Source organism: Anguilla anguilla, chromosome 17 (genome assembly GCF_013347855.1).
Source record: "Anguilla anguilla isolate fAngAng1 chromosome 17, fAngAng1.pri, whole genome shotgun sequence".
Classification (NCBI taxonomy): domain Eukaryota; kingdom Metazoa; phylum Chordata; class Actinopteri; order Anguilliformes; family Anguillidae; genus Anguilla; species Anguilla anguilla.
In genome coordinates, this window is record NC_049217.1 from 13,416,919 (window position 1) to 13,436,155 (window position 19,237).

At 44.8% G+C, this 19,237-nt stretch overlaps 1 protein-coding gene across 7 annotated transcripts in view; it reads right to left on the reverse strand.

The window, feature by feature from the left end:
• Positions 1–19,237, reverse strand: part of sdk1a (sidekick cell adhesion molecule 1a) — a 289,638-nt gene that overhangs the window by 47,378 nt on the left and 223,023 nt on the right. For all 7 annotated transcript variants that reach the window (XM_035398134.1, XM_035398132.1, XM_035398131.1 and 4 more), the window contains 7 exons: positions 17,584–17,724; positions 14,168–14,349; positions 10,530–10,645; positions 9,653–9,848; positions 7,768–7,866; positions 5,800–5,991; positions 4,669–4,790 (listed from right to left, as the gene is read on the reverse strand). In XM_035398134.1, the coding sequence (XP_035254025.1) occupies positions 4,669–4,790; positions 5,800–5,991; positions 7,768–7,866; positions 9,653–9,848; positions 10,530–10,645; positions 14,168–14,349; positions 17,584–17,724 (1,048 nt within the window). The remainder of the gene's footprint in view (positions 1–4,668; positions 4,791–5,799; positions 5,992–7,767; positions 7,867–9,652; positions 9,849–10,529; positions 10,646–14,167; positions 14,350–17,583; positions 17,725–19,237) is intronic.

The following is a 19,237-nucleotide window of genomic DNA, read 5'->3' on the forward strand; positions in this document are numbered from 1 at the left end:
TGGAAATGCTCCCTGTCATCTGGCACGTCTAGAAGGCTTGGACTTGGACCCATCCATGACTTCCAGGTTAAGGCATATTCACTCATTCACTCATATTACTGTTTCCTCCAACTCACTAGCCTTTGCTGCCTAATATAGGCCAAACAGAGGTCATATAAGCATTTTAAATACTTTAACCCTTTAGATACTGGTAAAATATGAAAAAATCTTGTATATATCTGAGAATTTCACGCAATACAGTAAGATTAAAACATACAATCATGAAATAATTTGTTTCTTCTGAATACTGAAAAACCTACACAGACTGAACCTTTTTGGATTATACAGCACACCCTTGCTTAGAAATTTATTCCCCACTTGTGCTGTGGAAACCCTCCTGGATAAAGCATCCGCCAAAAAAATTAAATGACATCAGCAATGCCTACAGTTGTCCTTTCTTCGATGTCCGCTTTGACGTCATTAAAGGCAAAAAGGGTGCTCAGTCTATAGGTCTTTTCCTTTATCACTCTAGTTGTGCTCCCTGAGGTAATGAACACCGGGCCGCAGCGGCCGAGCTTTAGCTCGCTGTGTTGAACCCGTTGCCCCGCGCAGTAGCACCACCCTCCGCAGAGCAGCTCCGGCTGCACCGCATCCCATCGGTGTCACTGGGACACCGGCACTCGAGGGACGCCAGGATCTCTTTGTTTCCGGTCTAAAGCAGCGGCGGCGGTACCGGGGGACTGCGAGGCGTGACCCTCTTTATGGAATGATTATGAAGCCGAGCTCTGCCCTGGGGCCGGCAGAAACGATACATGCCGCCGGCATGGAGACACATGCAATACGGGCTGTGAACAGAATGAGGAAAGAGTGGACTGACAGTGAAGGTTACTGGCGTTTCATTAACCGTGTGATGTGCCTCTTACTGGCATGGTTTGGATGCACACTCATCACCAGAGATAGGGATACTGTGCTGTAGGAGACAACACATTGACTTGGTTTAATCAGGTTCCGGCTCACAGAGAGAACGCGTCACACCCTTAGAGAGTGTGGTCAATGTCAATCATAATGCAAAGTGATGTATAATACAATGTTAATGCAATGGGAAGTGATTGTATAGAACCCACAGCATTATTTTCCTGCAGGGACGGTGCCCTTTAAGACGAGTCTTTCAGTCTCCCATCCACAGAGCGCAAGCACTCATCCGATGGTTCCAGGAGCGAGACACTGGTGTTAATAATATGTCACGGCCTTCTCAGTGAACCGGTTTGAACTCAATCAAGCATTTATGGCAAATTCTGGAGCCGAGCGTGACACAGCCTTTTCAACTTCCTTCAAATAAGCCGGAGCTGACCGCCTTTCGTGGAAGAGAGGTGTCGTGTTCCTTCTGCAGAATTCTCTGTGCCAGGGACTCCATGCCAGAAAGCATACAGGCCGTATTATTGGCCACATGTGGTGCCCCAACACTTTTGAGCAAGTTTACATCGGTACTTAAGTGCTACCATTTTTTATTCACCAAATAAAAATTGTACAAATAACAATTCAAGTATTTGGCAGATGCTTTTAATCAAGGGGACTTACAAAAGCTGCATTAAAATTTGTATGTAGCCATGGCTGTACAAGCGGTGTGTTTTCATCCACGACTCTATTCTCCATCCTAAGCTTCTGAATTGGGGCCTTGGCATTCAGCATTACTGGAGAGGCCAGAGGATTCAAAAGCATCTGTGGCAAACACCAAGTGTGGAAAAATAAAGGGCGTGCCGTTTTTCACAGCGGCGAATCACACGCCGCCTACAGAGGCTCGTCTCCCGCGCTGCGTTTCCCCGCCGGCTCGGCTCCCCTCGGTCTTGGCGTCAAACCCGAAAGTTACAAACCCGACACGACTCCAGTGAAGTTCCAACCTTCGCCGTGGAGGGAAAGGGCCCACGCACCCCATCTGTCGCCGCGCTCGTCACTTACAGAAAACCCGCCGGCGACTGAACTTCTCCAGGAAAGGTATTTTTGTCACGGCGAACGACACCACTCCAAAACAGCCTCCTGTAAGCTTGCGGACACGTCGCGCCGCGCAGCCCGAGCAGCGGATTGAAGGAACCCGGAGCGCAATTCCTTTCAGTGCCACCGGTGACAGTGTAAAGATTAAAGTGGGAGTAGAATTCCCCCACCTGACCCCAAACTGCATACAATATACCGAAACAGTGTTAAACAAGACCTCGGCGAGACATTTACAAATTCCAGATATATTAAAGTGGGAGTTGAATGAAAATAACCGATTTTCCTCCATACGACACACGCGCATTCGAAATTTAATGAGGAAACGCATTAGCATCCTCCTGCAACTGAATAAAAACAAAAGAGAAGAGCTACGCAATGGTTTGTCCTTTTATAATAGGAAACAATATGCTAACGCATCATTACTCTGTCATTCGCAGGCTGCTTACGAAGGCATTATACAGCTCCTCTCAAGGGCCATTCATAGAAAGCGTTATGAAACTCAAAACAATGAATCCTAATCTCCCAAGCCATTATTTTCCAGGCAATGTCAAATTTGATTTTCATGGGAAATTTTGCCCGTGGCTGCCCAATAACTTGGTCATCTAAAGAGAAATATTATGATAATACTGAAATGAAGGGCAATATCACCCTTATTGTATTAAAGTTCAGAGTAAGCAATTTCTGATTAAAGTGCGGGGAATTCTTTTCTGGTAACAGTGCCAATGGTCCAGAGCCAATTCCCATTAAAAAAGCCCCATAGAAGTAAAAAAAAATCTAAAACCTGAGCCTCCTCTCTTTCAGAACTGCATAGGGTATATACTGTATGCATAAAAGCTTTATTTCCATGCTACTCTCAGGGGAGTTTGGATGCATTAAAAGAATATTCTAGAGATCTGGCAGCTGCCCTGCCACTTGTCATCAAAGACAGAAACACTGACCAAAACACCCCTATACCGAATTTACATGCCATTAATGTTGTACATAAATGGACAATGTTGTGGTGTAACCATTTAAAACCGCAAAAACATCTGGCCACACGTGGTCCACAGCTGGAGACTAACTGGTCCACTGCAGAAAATAAATATGCCTTGCTTGTTCATGCATAATTTCTCAAGATAACTGAACGTGTGAGATCGCGCTACATGTCTATCGATCCTCGTAATGAAACGTCGGCCATGACATCCGTCAAAAATGAAACCTTTTTACCCGGTGAAGGCTAGGGGCAAACCACCAAGTATAACTTGAACTGAATAAAGCACTTTTGTACCAGATATCCTGGCACCTCCTCTGACCTCTTAGATCACATTACAGTATCACATCAAAACAGATGACATCAACTGACATCAACAACTATCAATAAAGTAAATGGTGCTCTCGCTGTGCAGAAGGCAGCAGCTAGAATTCCTGTTCTAGTGGAGCATGAAACATGTAATATATGGCCGTCCAGCTGGTGACCAGTGGGCCAAACGTGGCCTGCCATACACATGGACCTTTGATTGTCTTGGCTCCTGGATCATTTATAACAAAAAGCGTGCAACAAAAATTGTGTAGAGCATCTAAACAGGGTCAGCATACCTCCAACTAGTGAAAGAATAATACATAATGCCTACTTGTAACATCTACTTGTACAGTTAATTTGAAATTGGTTTATAAACAGTACATAGTTAAATAGTAGTACATAGGGGCCAAACATATGGAAAATGTCTGACCCCATGTACAATATCTGAGAAGACACTGTTCCCAGGAAGAAGCAGTTGAATAACCTGATGTAGTGTCATGTCTCAGCCCTGTACATCCTGGTGTTATGAGCTATGCATTGTGACATATGTTGTTATAGACTATGCTGTTTAAACTCCGTTTCCTTGATTAGATCTGCACAGTTTCAGTTATGTAGTTCACCCTACCTCTTCAGCAAGTAAAAAGATATGGTTCTGAAAAAAGTACATTAATATGCATATATCCCCATATATGAACTTTTATACCAAAAGCTAGCATATTTAAATAGGCATTCGCTTATTTCTTAACTAAAAAATTCCATCCATATTCTTCTTTGATATTTTAGAAAGAATCAAAAGACCATTGACTAAACCGCATATTAAAACCTGAATTAATGAAACACTGATTTGAATTTAACAATGGAGTTCATTTGAATGTATCCATTTACATTCTGAAGAGTAAAACTGAGTTATCTATCACTGACCATGGGAATAGTGCTTGGAATAAATTAAGAAGTGCAGAAAACTATTTTAAGTTTTGTCCTGGTTTTCCACCCGATTCGGAAACATACATTTCCAGACAAGTCACAGTTTCACTTCAGTGACCACCAATTTCATATATATGGTCTGGATTTAGTCAACATTTGTCCTAAATGTTATCTTAAAACTAAGCAGGAATACAAATATTTATTATAAAATATTATTTGTCAAGTTACTTTTTTTAAGTGCTGAAGATGGAACTGATATTTATAAAGAAAAATTTGCATTCATTATTATTTGTTAGTCAACAAATTGTTTATTGAATAAATACAGACAGTTTATTGTAATTCTTAAAGGTTTTTTCTAGTTAAGGGCCAAAGGCCACTGCAGAATCTTTACCCATTTCCACTTCTTTACCTTCAGGTACATTCTGTGATTTCCTCTTTCACATCATGAATTACCATAGAGGAGATCGCAAGCATTTAAAATAAACAAATCTACTAACCTGCCCCTCCACAATCCATTTGGAGATCGATGTTTTCCCCTCGTCCCCAGCACGGAACTTGAGCGTGGCCGATCGGGGGCTTATTTTGGAAATCACAAGGTTTGATGGAGCTCCAGGAAGCTCTAAATAAGAGAACAACTCACATTGAGGAAAAAAACACTATGGTGCAGAGTACATGGTTCCATTCAAAAGAAAGACCATGTTGACTTTACTGTTCTTTGTCAATGCAGAAATGGCATACAAGGACTCACAATTAGCTGTAACTTCGCCAGGCATTTACTTAAAATCTCAACTAAAATGACTTGGCCTTGAAGTCTCCAGGCACAATCCTTTCTTTTTGGAACTCGGATTAAACTATTCCTTGAAAGTGAAATTCAATTCCCTAAAACTGCGGCAGCCTCGCAGCTCTCCGACTCATTCCTTTCACATTATATTCGCGGGATAATGGCGCCAGCCTGGCTGTTAGCCAGCCACACATTTGTCATTTTCCAGCAACGCCGCGCCTCTAAGCTAGCTTAAATGAACACTACTCCGCCGCGAAGCTTGATTCATGACCGAGCAAGAAAAACAACTTATCAGCTGCCATAAAGACAATGCCATCTTAAAAGATCATTATTCATATTCAAGGCTGATCTGCAAACGGAGCGAAGGGGCTGCCGCCTGCCAGGCGAGTGCCTACTGATACCGTCTTCACCGGTGAGTTGCATTTGGATAAAGTTGTCTAGAAAAAATAAGATGTGTATGCAGGCTAAATTTAAAATAAGACTTGCTAACCACATTTTACATGGCTGAATGCGTAAAATGGACCCAGTGAATACACTTCCTCTAAAGTACTAACTAGCAAAGGAGGAGGAGGACCTTTGTCTTTCAGAGGTGAATGATCATTAGATATTAAATTGGCATTGTGCTTCCATGAACTTGTATCATTACTCTGGCAGCAATAAAACTACTTGTTATGTTGAGATTATTTTCGTGCAGCATTTTTATATTAGTTTTGTCTCTTCAAAGTATTTTGTCTTTTTTCCCCCATCTGTGCTTTTACTGAATAATTTAAAGAACATCAGAGATCACATGACCGGACATGCAGTTCCCATGCCTGCCAGACCGATTCTGAACGGAACGAGCACTGACCCGGGGGGACCCCTGAGGAGATGGTGGAGGATGTGACGGCGCCCGTCCCGGCCTCTGTCATGGCCGCCACTTCCAGGGTGTAGGTCGTGAGGGAGGTGAGCCCGGTCACCTTGTACTCCAGGGTGGTGTTGGCCAGCGTGCGTGACACCCGGGAGGAGTTCTTTCCCGGCACCTCCCAAGAAACCAGGTAGCCTGCAAGCAAAAGCAAAACCAATTCTTCAGGCTCACCTCTGAGGTATTCCAAAGAAAAATTAAGGTTCAGAGAATGTTTCTGGCTGCACGAAATACATATTAATATATTTGTAATGGTATGGTTTGAGCTTGGTACAATGTGCAGCAACCTTCCCTGTTCAAAGAAGTGTTAAGAGAAAACTTTAATGTGTCATTATGATTTGAAAAACAGATTTTTGTGTGAAATTAAATATTGCACATTTACTGAGGAACCCAGGGTGGAGAATCCAAAGTGAGTGATCAGACTGCCGCCTTTAGCCACTGCCAACAGGGAACTCCATTTAAATTCTCCTTATCGGTCTCTGCAGTACAGTTTTCAGATGGAAAATAAAAAGGCAGCTGAACTGAATTCCTTTGGGAGGCATGCAGAAACTTTTTTAAGCAGGACCTCCATTACCAGCTCTAATGGCAGAAAATCGGTGCACAATGTCACAGCAGTGAGTTTCCCTGGATCCTCGATCCCACACCCACACAGTGTCTAAGCAGAGCCAATGGCCAGCACAGGTTCTGTGTAATTTGCGGTTTGACCCAGAATGGACCACCATCCCCCGCCCCCGCAGTCGCCCAATTGCCAACTGTCCTTTTGTGGCTGGCCGATCGTAAATCACCGGGAGTCCCCACAAGAAACAAATACGCCTGGTGTTACACGGAAAACACCGCAGTGTACGCTGGCGACAACGGGTGCTATCTGCAATCATTTCAGTTTAATCTACGACCGCCACATTCATTCCTCTCTCGTGGCTCTTGGGCTCTTAATGGGCTGCCGGTTTCATTTTTCTCCGGTTGGAGAAACACATGCTCCGCGCCTAACTTTCTCTAAGTGGGGTTCGGTTGACTTTCCCGTAGTTAAATTGTCTGATTTATCGTTTCCTGACGGCAACTCGTCAGCTTACCGCAGTGAGTAGTCCAAGTGTCACTCCCATTCTTTCATTTTCTTACAACCCATCCATCAAAGAACACATTTATCCCCCTACGCAGTCAAACTGTAATAATACAAGCATCTCCTAACAGCATACAAATGAAAACAGTGAACATTTTAAAAGAAATGTTGACAAACTAATGCATGATGGGCCCTAAAATATTTCCTTAAAAACACAATCTAAGAAACAGGAAACCTTGTTGCAGAAAAAACCTCAGCCGAAATACACGCTTTTGCTTCAACTTCAAGATGCGGAAGTTAATGACCCTGATGTTAAAAACATGCATGCGAGGGGAAATTATACTTAAGTGTGAAGACTGAAGTAATACGTTATGAAGAGCTTAGACACAAATGAGCCACTTACAAGAGCCCTCTCAAAGGTAAACATGTCAGAGTAATATCTCTGAAGAGTGAAGCAATGAAAGGGAAAATTAGATACCTGCCAGCAGCGTAGACTCAACAGAGTCTAACAGCGTACGACAACCAGCAGCCTCGTCTGCAAGAGAACCGCCTTTTCGCAGAGGGCTGTGGTTGAAGGCCTGTTCATTTTGGGATGCGGTTTAGATCTGCTTGCAGGTGAATGTACATAGGTAAGACCGATTTGCAGTGCGTTGTTGATTTCGGGTTGCGTTCGGTGGGCTGTAGTTCGGGTGTATGCGCGGCAGAATATAGTTTTCGGCCTGTTACCAGTAGACAGTACTTGGGCTGATGAGGTTTGGAGATGAATCGGTTTACAGAGCAGTCAACCCCAGCTGCCCGTCATGAAACAGGAAGGAGGCTGAACCCCGCCTCCTACGCCGGCGAACGCAATGCCTGACCTGTGATCACGCCGTTCTTATCCACGGGCTCCAGCCAGCCGACCCGCAGAGAGGTGTCCAAGATCTCCGTGAAGCTCAGGTGACCCACCGGGCCCGGTTCTGGAACCAGAACAAGAACACAAACCGATCAGCCCGAAATGCAGTCTGAGCAGTCTAACATAACCAATGAACTGTCATCCCAAGGAAACAACAGTTTTATGGCATTTCTTTGCACCTCAATGCATTTCAACCCTAGTTCTGGGCGTACTCTGCATGCGATCTTTTGGTTCCAACTGAGCTCAGTTAATTAGCTTTCATTGAGCTGGTAAATGATTTTCCACAGTTTTCTTTTCCTGTACTTGAAGAAAAACAGAGTAAATGAAGGGGAATTTTCTAACCAACAAACGAAAAAGTGATGAAAAAATGGAAGTTGTTTGTCATCTTATTCCACTCATTTGTGCTCTTTCAAGGCAATTTGTGAACACAATCAAGAAAGAATTGATTGAGATGAATTGGTTGTTTAATTAAGGTTGGGCTCAGAACAATATTTCAGCAGCGAATTAAGCTTAACCAACTGAGACAGCTGCCCCCAATTTATTTATGGGGCAGATATTCAGAAAATAATCACAGCAATATGCTTATGAACATAATCACGTCACGTCAACGTCAGGCATCCAAGCGAATTTCCCTCTTAATGGACTGACAGCATATACCTGAAAGGATGCATTCAAAAACAGCTTAATCACTCCTTGTCCGGTAAGATCTCCGATGACACCGCACACACAGCCTGCTGTCAGCACATGGCTATGAAACATGGGCACTACACCAGATGAAGACATTTTCATTTTTAGTGGTTCGGTACAGTAACTGTGCCACTTATTTTAGATTTACAATTTACTCTCTGTAATATACATTATCCACACATGCATATGAACATATACTTGCGTGTCAAAACTTGATATTATTTCCAAGGTTACCTAGAACAACTTTGCTGAACAACTTAAAACAATTACATAGAACAACATTGCAAAATAAAACCCTGGAAAAGTGTCTGACCGGACATCCAAAACCTACAACAAGCAAGCACAAATTTATATATGTTCACCACTGCCAATCAGTCTCTTTCCCCGAGTACTACTTCCAAGAAAGAGCCCTAGATGTCTTTCGAAGGTCTAGGAAGTGAAACTACAGTGTGAAACGTGATCTCTACCAGTTAAAAATCTGCACCCATGTTTGTATTCCGCACAGCAGTGGGACATTTTGGCCGTGTGCCTCGGGACATTGGATGAGTGGAAGAGAAGCAGAAAATTCATAACATATTGAATCATGCAGTTAAAAAAAGTGGAAAAACTTTAGTCATTACATTTTCAAATTTTTGAATTATAGAGTTTTTGTACCATCAATGAGATACTTTCATAGACTTTTTATAATGACAGTATTCAAAATACTGAAATCAGACACATATACTGTTAAATACAATCGGCAATATTTACGTTTTTCTCCAAAAGTTTGCTTAAGTTTCAATGATGAAATGGAATATTCAACAGATTACATATAAAAAAAAAAAAAATGTTTATTTATGTCACAAAAATGTTGATGATTTAAAAATGCATGTTAGCTAACATTAAATAATCCCTTCCCTGCCTTATGTCCAATGCACACTGGGATAGGCTCCAGCACCCCCTGCAACCCTGACCAGCAATAAGTGGATATAGATAATGGATGGATGGATAAATAATCCCTAATTCTTTTGTCTAAGATGGCTCTCCATTCTGTTAGCACAACAGTTAGCCTGCGTGTCCGCTCAAGCACTCCTTGATACAACTTGATAAGCAGTTTCTTGGGTGGGAATCAACCCTGCAAACCTCCGGTAACACTGCATACAGCACAAAGGCCTGGTACTCACTGTCCTCGTGGGTCTGGACCATCTGCGGAGGGCTGCTGGGCCCATCTCCCGGCGTGGTGAAGCACAGCACCGACGTCAGGTACCACGTGAATTTCCTGAGGCCACTGATGTAACCAAGGTGACGAGCGCCGTGGAAATCTGGGGTGATGGTCACCACGGTAACAGCTTCGGGTGACCGTTCCGGCCACGCCAGGAGCTGCCAGAACAAAACACGTTCATACATGGCTGACAGGGAAGGGTGGGGGTGTGGCCAAAAATCACCAACGTGAACAGGTGTTCTTTGTGTCACAGCAACACACTCAACATGGCTGTACAGAGCAAGACACCCAATATCACTGCAATACCAATATCCCCTGTGAACCACCTGGTCCATCATCTCTGGCAGTAGGTACTGTATCAGATGTTTCTTCTGTTTTATCACAATGGATTATGTTATTATTCTTTCAGATTGCATATGTTAACTTGCATTTAGTGCTTCATTGATGCTGAATTTATATTTCTTTGGTTTGGGTATGTTATTAGCCAGGCTTTAGTTTGAATTCAGAAACGTTATTTATGTTTAACACAGACAATGCACATTGATCAAAATTTCAGTTACATATAATGTACCTATGAAGAATCTATAACTTCAGGAAATTTGTTTCCAATCCTCCAAAATGGACAAAGTACACAGGTAGTGGTGACCAGTGCAGGCCTCTGAGTTCAAAAAGCAAGTATCATTAAACTCTCAACAACCTTGGGCTCAGAGGCAGCGATACCCGATGCTAAGCTAATACTCATTCACCCAAACCAGCGTTCACCTCACCAATGGTCACACATGAGAAGAGGGCATCCACGGAGGACAGTCTGTAAAGCCTGGTCGACGGCTGATGCTAACCTTGTAGCCCTGATTGATGCCGTTGATGAACTGCTGCGGAGGTGGGTTCCATGTGAACTTGACGGTGGTCGAGTTGAGAGCCTTGGCCTCCACGTTCTGCGGGGGTGCTGTTGGCACTGCAAAAAAAGGGGAGAAGGACAGGGAGCTGAACCATTCGCACCCCAGTAATTCCCACGACAACCGTGGCCTTTTCCTCGGGTTCACCACACACCAGAGGGCTGCCTTCTGGTTCACATCTCAGCTCGTATCGGCCGCTAACACTTCTAGCGGCCCCCATTCTGTATGCATGCAGTGGTATGACTGGCTAAGTTACTCCTGGATGAGGTGCATGCAGTGGTATGATTGGATAAGTTACTCCTGGATGAGGTGTGATCTAAAAGTGGTTAAATTTGCTGATTTAAAGAGAAGGACAGTGATCACAGAGAAACCTCATCCCATACTTTCTGTACCTGAAAGGACTTAAAAGACTTCAACCTGAAGCAAACCGACTCTCCATCACAGCAGCATTAGTGCTGCATGACAGTTCAAGACTCGATTCTACCTGAATTTGAGAATGTTCTGTTGACTCCACGGCGCAATAAATCAGTTGAATCCGGTATCACTCTGGCTCTCCTAATATATTTTCCTAGTACATTTTCATAAGAAATGCAACAGGATTTGTACAGATGCTCCTTTTTTCATTTATATTATGGCCAGTATAACCAGGAATTGATTTCGAGGGGGGTTAGAAATTCCCATCTGGACTGGCGAACTTGGATAAAACCGATGAGCAGGGGGCAGCATACTGCAGGGTGCGAGTACTTTCCCAGTTTTACGGTAATCATGTTCCGCATGCATTTCTCTATCTGTATCTCCCCAAAACCACTGCTACATCTCTGTTCCCAGTATCTCTGTTCCCTGAGTGTCTGCCTGTCAGTGCATACAAGCTTTCCATTACGTTGTTTGGTTGCCAAGCACTTTTGACACTGAAATAACAGTTCCGTATGGAGAGGAGTCTTCTTACTTTTATTATGCAAATTTCAAAAGGAGCACATTTCTAGCTCTGATCGACATGCATGAGAAGTGAAGTATTGCTAATGCTCTGCCGTGATTCATTTTCCACTTTGTAATACCGTAGGTTGCAGAAAGGTAATCCATATTTTTTTTTAGCACATAATAGCTAAAAAAGCTTCAAAATGTGAAATGATATTTGGCCAGTCTGATCAACCATTCTTGAGTGGGTGGACTATGCTTGCTAATAAATATAGATAGAGCGGCAGTCTCACAAACCTTTTGGCACCAAGTCAGCCCACATTATAAAAAAAAAAGGCCTGTGACTGCCATTTCTCCATATTCCTGGTGTGAACTTGGCTAAAACTGTGGCCACACTCAATCATTGATGACATAACGCTGTTACTATATGCACAACTTTACAAATGAATGAATGAATAATGCATTATTATTACGATTATTATTATTATTGATGTTGTTATCCGCCACCTGTTATTGTCACAAAGCTGTGAAATAGTCTTATAATTCATAAGTCGTCACTCAGAATTTTTGTCTGATTCCCTTGCAATTTTCACTTTTTCTAAGAGCTCAAATCTTGTTTCAAAAGTTTTTTGAAAAATAATACTGAGATGGAGAATTAATTTATTCATCCCTTATATCAAACAAGCTTCCCCTGAAACTATGTACTGACAAACAACCATAACAGCTCTCATAGGTGCCAAAGTAAACTCCCAAAGGTTCCTTGTTCTAAGTAGCATCCACAGGCACATCAGCTTCTAACAACAAGGAATTAACTGGCTCATCACACCAATAGCATCTTAATTACCACCTTAACAACAAATCGGGTCAAAGTAAAAGTTTGACCTGACCATATGCCTGCCACTGATAAGGACAGTATGCTTTTCCAATACCCTTCCTCAGACTGTCTCGATCCCGTAACTACGCAAATAAAACAACTGCTAATACTACACTGGGTCATAGCCAATCAATCCATTCTTTGTACATAGGCTTGGAAAAGCCATTATTTCATTATGCATTATTTACATTGAGATGAAAGTGTTTTCAGGAGCATTTGAAAACAAGCATTTCCATGTACGTACATAGAATTTCAAATGCAAAAAGTTCAATTTTTCCAAAAAGGCAACGTTTTACTTTACAAACAGTGAAAAAAATTATCTCAATTAGATATTCCAGTGCCAAGTAAATTACCTGAAAGCAAGCATACCACCCAAAAAAATTGACCCTATCTGTGATCTACGCATCGCGACATTTGCCCCTGCAGGGAAACCCCATATACATTAACGGGCTAAAAAGTTCTTCATTTCTCTCATGCAATCTCCTAGCCTTCTACCTTTTAAGGCATTTCATACGTACTCATACATAAACCTTCTTAAAAGGCCACAAATATAGTTACAGAAAGAACGGAGTCACAGCACTCAACTGACTTTCCAAGGGTCCGAAAACTTCTACAGGGACTTTCATTCTCTTCCAGGCCTGGGAACAGTGGCTTGCTCTAACATCCAAGCCTGGTGGCAGTTCAGCTCTCGACTGAACTTCAAACCCAAACATCTCCGGGGCTTGGGCCCCAGACCCTCGCTGCATTTACTACGGCACTGCCAGACCGGGTGGGCAAGGGGCCGCCCCGACGACCCAGACAGTGTTTTAAACCGAGCAGGAAGAGCGCTCCTGAGCCGCAGCTAAGGAGGGCGAAGGGAGGCTCCTTTCAGCAGCCGGCTGAGGCAGAGGCTTCGTGTTTGAAGTGTGGCGCTCAGCTCCTGCCTGATTCGCTGGGAGATACAGGAGCCTGGGAGAAAGCTGCTAATTGGGGCCTTTTCTGTCTGTTTCCCAGCAGGACGTGCGTTACGTGTGCCAGCGCAAGGCAAAGATATCATCACCAACGGGATCGGGGATGAGTAATTCTCATTGTGTGTGTGTGTATGTGGGGGGCAGGGGGTATGTATGTGCTTGTTTTGTGTGGGTGCTTGCGAATGTGAATGTTGTTCACATTACCGGGTACACCGGAGGTACAACTTCTTGAAATCCAGAATCTTTATCTTCTCGAGAACACCTTGACATTTCATCTTTTTTTGAATTTTGAAGCAGCGCTTGCTGGATCTTATCAATAGCTTTCAACCAAATCAATTATTCATAACAGAAATTAAACAAATTGAACGGCAACTCTCGATTTTCCAATGCCTTGCAGCCAATACCTTTCTCTGACTGACAGGCGGGGATTCGGCTCGGTCGAGGGCAGGGGCAGGCTGCCGGGGGGGCAGGTTGGGTGTGGGTGGGGGGTCGGGGAAGCGCTGCGGTCGAAGCCCCGTTTCCCAGGGCTAGTTCTAATGAACTGTCTCCTAAGCTGGGGAAAAAGTAATTGCTTGGAACGAGATTAATTGCCGAGCTCTCCGGGCGCCTCCGCCCGGGGGGCCGTGCCTGGTCGCGGGTTCGAGGCCTGCTCTTGGGTAGCGGGCCCTCGGTACACCCTTAACACCACGGTTATTTAAAACGGGGCCCCTGACGGAGAGGCTTGATGCCTGTTAGCGCTGTCCGGGAGGCCTCTCTGTGCACTGAGGGAACGGGGCGAGGGGACGTGCACGAGGTGGGGGGGGGCTGGGGGGGGGGCGAGCGTTAAAGCCGCCGGGACTCACCTCCCTGCAGAGTGTACTCCGACAGGGGCGCGCTGAACACGCCCAGGCCCGCCCCCGTGTAGGCCGCCACCTGGATCTCGTACTGCGTCCAGATGATGAGGTCCCCGATCAGGCAGTAGTTTACCTCCGGGCTGCTGATGTTCTTCAGCTGGTACTCGCCGGGGAGTCCCGCCAGGCGGTACCTGCAGCCGGAGGGGCGAGGGGCGAGAGGGGGGAACGCACAAACCCGAAATAACTCTCCTGCCCGAGCCTGCCGCTCGATCTCTCCTCGTTCGCGCATCTGCGGCGTCTCTGTATTCACAGAAGGCATTAATGCCACACAGAGCATCGGCACTGAGAAATAAGGCACTGTCTGCTCACCCCCATCACTCAATGCAAATAGACAATTATAAATGAGGTGTCAAACAGAAAATGATAACCATTTATACAGAGAGCTGAACAGCGGAAGAGCACAAAACCATAAATAACATGGTGCAATCCATAAATAACACAGAATGAAATACGCTTAGTATGAAATAAACACACACAGGAAATCCTAACAGCTGCTCAATAAAGAAAATGATCTATTGCGCGACACTGGTATTTTAACCTTGTGTTTTAATACATCTCCACTGAGGTCCCTTGTGTGGTCGTACTTTTTAATGTACTTGCCTGAAAAGCGCATAGAGTACGTGATAAAAAGTTATATTAATAAAATGCATTTTATTTAAATTATTATTTTTTATTATTTATATTTTTCCATTTCCAGAAATAATATTAATGATGATTATTCTTTTCACACAGGAAGAGAATAAGGAAAAGTGTTCAGGAAGTCTGAGAACTTTCTCTCCATTACCATTCAGCAGACATTGATGGACAGGGGGTTAGATAACACCTTGTCCTTTGGGCTTCAGTGAGTTTTGCTTGGCGTCTGAAGCAGTGAAGCTGGAGGAGCAGGTCACCTGACAGACTGACACTCCACCTCACCGACCACCCCACTCCCCCCCCACCCCAACACAACCATTTCAGATCATGCACCAAAATCTCCCATTTTAAACAGACCCAATACATCCTCTGCCAGGATATCAGTTTTTTTTTTTTAAATGGAGAAAACATTTACCAGAAAACCCAAAGCATGAATAATACGACCCAGTGAGGTCCTTTTTAACTTTATGTATACATGGCTTGCTTCACTCAACTTTTCCTGGGGTGAATTGTCAAATTCTTGTTGAAGTTTAAAGTTAAAAAGAATAGAAAACTTCAAAGCAATTTCAAGTTTCAAATTAGTGCATGTGTTAATTGGAGATAATGAAGTATGCTGTTGATTAGGGCTGAGCTGAGCTTTCTGTGCCCTTTCACAGCCGTGGGTTTATTCTCATGGCTTTAAAGCTTGGGTCTTCAAAAGGGGGTCTGGGAGTTCACGGGGGTACTGTAGGGAGCCCACGATTGCACACTCAACCCCCCCCCAGCCGCCACCCGCTGCCTCTCCACCCTTGGATTTGTGATCGTAATAAAACTCTTTTTTAAATATAAACTTTTTGAACTTACGATGAGGTCCCCTTGACACCCCTGAGCCTGGGTGGGGATCCCTGGATCAGAAACTGTTGAAAACCCCCTGCATTATATTATAAAAAATACCACGAGAGAGGCGTGAACCTCATGGCCAATTTTGTTTCTTCCCGGTAACAGGGGAGAAAACAAACCAACAACCCATGGAGCACCGGCAGGTATTTTGTACTTCTACACAAAGAAGCCAAATCCACACAAAAGCGAACCCCTTTCGGTGCATCCAGCCAACACACTTGTGCATGTTGCAAGGGTGCATCCAAAGCCCTGATGAACTTCAAGCTGTGATGTTGCTGGAAGGACCTTGAGACAGTGTGTGATTGGACAGTATCTCGCAGGAAGGGAGGGTTTCGGTGAGCAGGGATCCCTCTCTCTCCGGTCTCTGATCGATCTGCCCATGCCGACCAGCGAGACCGCCTCAGTGTTGCAGTGGTGAAGCCGCTTTGGTCGCTAAGAGACCGCAGCGTGCCTGACTGACAGCAGGCTTTTTCACGTTTGGAAAATACATGAGCTAACCTTCTTTGACCTCCCTAATTGCAGAGGAGAAGGGCTAACAAGCTCTGATTAGGCCGCAGACCACAGCTCCACATGGGGGTGGGGGGGCAGTGGGACATCAGGCCCTTTGAGCGTCTGACTGCCGAGGCACCTCAATGCTATAGCAACTGGTCGCCGTCAGACCAGATTACTGTACGACCAGACCACCAGGACATCTGACCTGTGGAGAACCGCACTGCTGTTGGACCTGCGCTCTAAAACACCTGATCACCGCAGGACCAGACTAGACCTGCTAAAGTGCCCGACCACTATTGAACCTGACCACCCGCTAAACATGACAACTGTAGAGTCGCTGCTGGAGTCGCTGCTGGAGTCGCTAAGTGCTGGAGAAACTCGGCCGCTGATGGAGCTGACCGCTGAGGTACCTGCCTGCTGTGGAACCTGACTGCTGAAGTTCCTAGTTCCTTGAGCGCTGAAGTGCCTGACTGCTGAAGTACCTGGCTCTTGGAGTTCACGACTCCTGGAGTGCCTGGCCTGAGCAGAACCGGTCCACTGCAACTACTGAAAGCTGGAAGATCCAACTGAGCCCCGCAAGGCAGCTTCTTCTCTAGCCTGTTTTCTTCTTGGGTCAGGCAGAAATAAAACACTACCTGCCACGCTCAGAGACTTTTAACCTTTCTACAGAGACTATTTTTCAGAAAATATGACTAAGTTCAAAAGTACGGATGCCTTCAAACATATTTTTTATTTCTCAAAATCAGATACAGAAAAAAAGTGACGCATGCCCACACACACATCATTTCCTTTAGCAGTGCTAAGAATTGTTCATCAAAAATGTTGTTTATGTTGCTATTTTTGTGACTTGATAACATCGTTTCACAGTGCGATTAACTAATGACCAAAATCTGCATATTAGCCTCCTCAAAAGATCTGAGGACAGCGAACCCCTTTATTTTAGTGAGATCAAACACATCACAACAAGCACAACGGTGCTGAATTCAAATCCTGACTGCCTACGTGTTCCTCCCGTTTCCACTGGGTACTACGCTTTCCACCCGCAGTCCAAAGTCTTGCAGTAGGCTAAACTGGAGACTCTAAATTGGCTGTAGCTATGAATGTGTTCGTGAAAGGATGGACTGGAGACCTATCCTGGTTCTCGTCCACTGCATGCTGGGATAGATTCCAGACCCCCCCCCCCCCCCCCCCCCCCGACACACACACACAACCCTGACCTGGAATAAGCAGTTTAGAAAATGGATGAATGGATGCATTTACAGTTTGATGACAACAGTATTTCACACAGCCAGCCAGGTAGAGACTGCTTATAAAGCACTTAAAGAGTGCTTATATAGTGCCCAGAGGCGCTGTGCACTGACCTGAGGACGTAACCCCGCAGCACCCCATTGAGCTCGGCCTCGGGGGGAGGCTGCCACTGCACCATGATGGACTGGTTGGTCCGGCCGCTGGCCACAATGTTCTTTGGCGGGGCGCTGGGCGCCTCCTCCCGCAGCATCAGCCTATCAGGAAACAAAGGACAAACTCCATCAGCCCGCCCACAAATCTGAAGGAAGAAACTAAAAAAACAAAAAACATCCGGAAATCTATATTTCACCAGAGGGCCATTTTTTGTATTTTTATTTTTATCAGGGGAACGAGAACGCCGTTCGCCCATATGGATGCAGCTACCCCGCTTTGCGATGACACACAAAACCAGGGAATTCTCGAGAGAGCGATAATTACATAAAAGACGAAAAGCGAAAACTCAATTAGCGGGTGATAAAATATCACAGAGCAGCGTGTTCAAAGCCGATAAGCAGACTAATGAGGCGGCTTCCTCAGCTCTGGGGCCCGCCGCATGCGGACTGAAATGATGCCAGCTTGTTACATTTCATATCAAATATTCCAAAAAAATATCAAATTGTTTCACTTGCGGTTTAATGCCAGGACGTATTTCTGCGTTATCTTTTCTGTGTTCGCCTCTGCTCAGAAACAGGCCTTTGCGCAGTGGTGTCACTACGGTTGGTGACACGCGGTGTTGTCGATGGGGGGGGGGGGGGTTTGGGGGAGTTGGTTTGGTCGGGGGGATGGGCAGGGGTGCTGGCGGGCGCTAGGACTTGCGTGTTATGCCTTCAAACGACAAAGCGCTTCTCCTCATATTCATACCGCAGATTAAATCAACCTGCATCGGAGAAATTACCTGTTTCAACTCGTCGCTACACAAGACACTGCACAAAATTTTTTATTGCCAGTCATTTCGGTGTCGCCCCCCTCTGATGGCCTCACCCGGTGCGGTCTGCACCCCTCCGCACCCCCCTAGTGATGCCTCTGCCTTTGTGCGTCTTCGGTCCTTTGAGGTCCATTCCATACTCCAGATGTCGGAGCAGTTAACACTATTTTATTCTACAGTGAAAGAAAAAGCTTGGCATCAACCCGGCAGCAGGTGGGATCAAAGAATAAATTGCGTCATCTATCTATCGCTGGAGATTGTTCTCAGCGTAAGTATGCCGTTTCTCTCGGTCCATACATTTGCGCTAATGGGGATTTTGTTCTGCGTTGATGTCTAATGAGGGACCCTTGGGGCGTTTTACAATTATACTCAAATTTTTCTTTGATTTTCTGTGATCACTGGATCCATTTTCCCTAGTTGTCATTGTCGGTAATTACAGTCTTTGTTCTCAAGCAGCATGCAGTATTACTGTAACAGTCAGGGGAGTAGCCCAGAATTCCAAGCCCCCTGAAAGAACAATGCACTGGCCATCTTAGCGGACATGAAGAAAATTGCAATTAATTTGTGGCCCCCCCTACGGCTTTGGGCCCCTAGAATTACCAATACCTTTTCCCCCACTTACGACGGTGCTGGTGGCAATTCTTTGAACAATCTGTCTCAAAGTGAATGGAGTCAAGGCTCAAGGACAAGAGCTCAATTCTGACAAAAGTGGGATATTTCTGAACACATACTCTCAGCAACAGGGGTCCACAAAACAAACTCCTTTTAGCATCAGTGTTACAGTGCAATCAGTCATTTTTAAC